This window comes from Acyrthosiphon pisum, unplaced genomic scaffold, assembly GCF_005508785.2.
Source record: "Acyrthosiphon pisum isolate AL4f unplaced genomic scaffold, pea_aphid_22Mar2018_4r6ur Scaffold_1728;HRSCAF=2227, whole genome shotgun sequence".
In the NCBI taxonomy this organism is placed as follows: domain Eukaryota; kingdom Metazoa; phylum Arthropoda; class Insecta; order Hemiptera; family Aphididae; genus Acyrthosiphon; species Acyrthosiphon pisum.
The window spans coordinates 26,830-31,242 of NW_021766306.1; the positions used below are offsets into that span (position 1 = coordinate 26,830).

At 27.4% G+C, this 4,413-nt stretch overlaps 1 protein-coding gene across 1 annotated transcript in view; it reads right to left on the reverse strand.

The window, feature by feature from the left end:
* Nucleotides 1-1,080: 1,080 nt before the first annotated feature.
* Nucleotides 1,081-4,413, reverse strand: part of LOC115034629 — a 5,428-nt gene continuing 2,095 nt past the window's right edge. The window contains exons 6-13 of the mRNA XM_029491944.1: nt 3,452-3,496; nt 3,277-3,330; nt 3,140-3,205; nt 2,998-3,057; nt 2,845-2,910; nt 2,495-2,751; nt 2,247-2,406; nt 1,081-2,157 (exon numbers count right to left, since the gene is read on the reverse strand). Coding sequence (XP_029347804.1) covers nt 2,048-2,157; nt 2,247-2,406; nt 2,495-2,751; nt 2,845-2,910; nt 2,998-3,057; nt 3,140-3,205; nt 3,277-3,330; nt 3,452-3,496 — 818 coding nt within the window. The 3' untranslated portion in view covers nt 1,081-2,047. The remainder of the gene's footprint in view (nt 2,158-2,246; nt 2,407-2,494; nt 2,752-2,844; nt 2,911-2,997; nt 3,058-3,139; nt 3,206-3,276; nt 3,331-3,451; nt 3,497-4,413) is intronic.

Genomic DNA, 4,413 nt, shown 5'->3' on the forward strand with positions numbered 1-4,413 from the left:
TCTTTTTTTATCTAATTTATTGTAGTGATTATCTCGTCTAACATGTTTCAATAAATGCATTATTACTATTTTTTTGTAAAGGTATTTATTCCATGTAATTTACTTTTGTAGATCCCGTAACAGTACATTTATTTAGACAAATTCTGATTATATTATTTTGATTAATTATTAATGCATTTAGTATGTTATCTTTAAGGCCACCCCATACTAATATACCATATTGGAAATTAGAATGATACAGTGCATAGTAAATTGTTCTTAATGTTTGTTTTGGCACCATACATTTAATTTTTACTAGCTTGTAAGTTATAAAACGCCCTGTGTGCAATACATTGAAACATAGATATTTTATAGATGTCACACTGCGATATGCGATGTTTTATTCTAAAGCGTATACACCAATATGCGATGTTCTAGAGATGCCAAACGCCACGTTGAGGGATATCACTTATGGGAAGTTGAAACTAAATATCCATAGTATATCACATTGCGATGTCTCTTAACCGTTGGCCGGTACACATAGATTATCGCATATATGTCGCATAGACATCACATACATCATCCACAGAACGTTTTTTTTTACCCTTTTTGTGATGAAACAGTAGTGACATTTATGTAACATACAAGTGCAGTCACAATTTATAATAATAATAATATTAATGTATTTATTATTATTAATTAATATTAATAATAATATATTATAATATACTTGTAGGACTCCAGATGTGCATTTAAGTCATAGGTAAATAAATAAGACAGATGTTATTGATATTTTGAAAATCTTATATTATTAATTGTTAATGAAAATCAATAAGTGTTTAGAATATAATATATCATAATATTACAATTTACAATAGTTTAGGTAGGTACAAAATTACACTTAACATAAATTCTTGATAATACAGGCTTGAATTTAATATTACATTTGATTATATTAATATAATGTATCCTAAATCTATAGGCTTATACATAACTAATTAATATATTTATTCAGTGTGCAATAAATTAATAGCTACTGCTTGATTTTTTGTTATATGAAAAAATAAGCATTTATATTTCAAATCTGATAAATCAATTAAACAATTTAATTTTTTTACATCCGTATTTACAAAATAATTTCCAATGACATCTGATGACAAAGGACTAGTGAAAATAGGAGAAATATTTTCATATTCATTGACTTCAAGAAAAATTTTTCCATTACTATGTTGCATAATTTTTTCAACAGATACAATAACATTCTTGTTAGACAAAAAAAAAATATTTATCATGTTCATCTGGCGGTAGTACATCACCACTGTCTACAGCTTCTTTTGTAGGTACCAAACATTCAGATGCAAATATTGTAGATTGATTATCACCAACTTTTTCTTTATTAAAACTGGTAGTGGTAGTGTAACGATTGAAATGTCTTCTTGACATTAAATGAAGTGGTTTTGCTTTTTTAAACTGAAATTCATAAAAATATAGACAGATATGTTAGGTTTTTTTGTTTAATTAATATAATATAAGTATATTTAAAAAACTTTAACTTTAGCTATTTATATAATACAATTTAACCATTAAAATGTGATTGTCTATCAGCTAAGTAAAAGTATTTAGCAGTATTATTTCATACTGTTATCTGGTTGTAGATGCGTTCCAATTTATAAAAGATGATTTTTTTTTTTAAATGCACTACACAAATTATTTACCAACCACACATAAATTAGCCTAAGCTCCTAAACGCAACTAAGTAAGCATGGTTGCAGCATAAAATCTTAACAGACAAGAAGGTGATCTTGCTACCTCTCAGTGGCGCAAATAGGAAAAATGTTTAGGGGGGGCTCAAGCCCCAACTCATTTTTTTTAAAATTATAATTTATAGGTACATACTTTTAAGAATGGTATACTATTATTTTTTGAGGGGGCTAAGCCCCCCTAAGCCCCTCTATTTGCGGCACTGCTACCTCTCCTGTCCGTTTCTAAAGTCTACACTTTATGAAATAATAATGCAGTAGTTTATTTTCTAGGCATACAATCATAATACATTATGATTCTTACAATTTTAGAGTCTTTTTTCTTCACGGGCTAAACGTTGACTCCCGTGTCTAAACCAGTCTTTAATGATGTTTTCGAAACTGCTATCATCCATTTTAAAGTGTTCATAAGCTATTTCTAAAAAATTGTATGTGTTATTACAATTATGTATACCAAAAGGTCCTACTAAGAAAAATTGAATTAAAAATCATATAAGACAAAATTACCTTTAATAATCATTATAAGAGTCAGATTATCGAGTCGGAAATTATTTTTGAAACCAGACCAGGAACATTCTGATGCTAACTTATTACAAAATAATCGACCAAGTACTCTCTTAACAAAATTTTTTGTACTTGTACCACCAATTGAAGATATCAAATTTTTCTAAAACAAAATAAATTACAAGGGTATTAGAAGTTTTTTACAAAGAGGTAGGAGGTACTTATTCAATATAAAATGTATTTTATCTTACCATTTTAGTCTTATAATCTTCACTCTTAATTTGTTCTTCAATTTCTTTTAAACCATTAATATCCTTTATTGGAAAACTATTCAAAAAAGCAAAGTCTATTGGAACACGTATACTGTTTGAGCTATAGTTTAAACGTTCTAAAACAAGATCCAATTTCTTGTCTAATCTATTTAGGTACATATTAGTAGCATTACAGAATTCACTGCAAGTGGTAGAAGAATGTCCGACATCAGTGTGGGGTGTAATGGGTATCATATCTAAAAAAAAATTAATAATAATAATAATAAGAACAATAATTAATCAGGTAAAGTAAATTTAAAGCAATTTTTATGTAATATGCATAATATTACTTGGACTGGCAGCAGCGTCATTTTCAAAGTTGTCGCCAATCAGCTGCAGTGTAGACGGTCTTTTATCTATAAGAAATAAAACGATAATAAAAATAAGAATTATTAATCAGATAAAACGAACTAGACAATTTTATGAAATATGCATAATATTACTTTGACTTGCAGCAGTGTCATTTTCAAAGTTGTCACCAATCAGCTGCAGTGTACTTATATCTATCAAAATAAATAAATAATAATAACAATTATTCAAATAAAATAAATATAAATCAATTTCATGAAATATGCATAATATTACTTTGCTTCGCAGCAGTGTCATTTTCAAAATTATCTCCAATCAGTTGCAGTGTAGATGGTGTTATATCTATTGAAAAAAATAATACATCAGTCAAATGAATTGTAGGTATACATTTTAAAAAATATGCATGAAATAACCTTGAATGGTAGCAGTGACAGTGTCAAAATGATCTCCACTAAGGAACGAAGTACCTGGTTGTGCAGTTACACAAAATAATAATAATAATACTTTATTAAAACAGTTAAATTATAATACTACTTGCACACAAGTAAATTATAAATAAACATAAGTCTTATATTTTTATTTTCTTACAATTTAACGAAGATCCAACAGCACCACATAATGCTTTATAATCAGCTAAAATAAAAATAAATAAAAATTGATGCTTTCCTGATTTTAGTTATTTTTAGGTAAAAAAACATATAATTATGTTATATTTTATTATAGTTTACCTAATAGGTTGTTGATGTGTAAATTCCTTCTAAGTTATTATCGAATATAATACCCAAGTATCGAATTTTTTCCACTTTTTTAATAGATTTACAATTCTGCGAGTCACAGATTTTGTTTATATCACAGTCAGGAATTGTAATATTATTGTAATTAATATCATTTTTTTTAATTGAGAACGGCATGAAAACAGTTTTTTCCACATTTAAGATTAGATTTCGATCTTTTAATCTGTTATTTATCTGTCTAAAACCTTGGTGAGCTTTTTCATACACACCATCCCAAGTCTTATGAGAAAAAAAGCAGACATGTATCGTCAGTATAAGTGATTATAGATCCATCAATATTGACTTCACATATATCATTTATATATATAATAAAGAGTATTGGACCCAAAACACTGCCTTGTGGTACACCAGATTTAATTACACATGTATTACCATTAACTTCATTTATTTTAACTAATTGTTTCCTATTATGTAAATAACTTTTAAACCAGTTTAAACTTGAATAGAATGTCATGGTTGACTGTGTCAAATGCCTTAGCTAAGTCTAAGAAAATTGCCATCGTTTTGTTATTGTTATCTAAATTACCATAAGTGTACTGAGTGACTTGATATAGTGCATTATCCGTGCTTAAGTCCGGTCTAAAGCCGTATTGATTTTTTGACAACAAACTATTTTTTTCTAGAAAATCAATTAATCTAATTTTAATAATTTTCTCGAATATTTTGGAAAAGTTACTTAGCATGGATATCGGTCTATAGTTATTCATAGACGCTTTAACTCCGCTTTTAAATAAAGGTTTAACAACAGCAAATTTT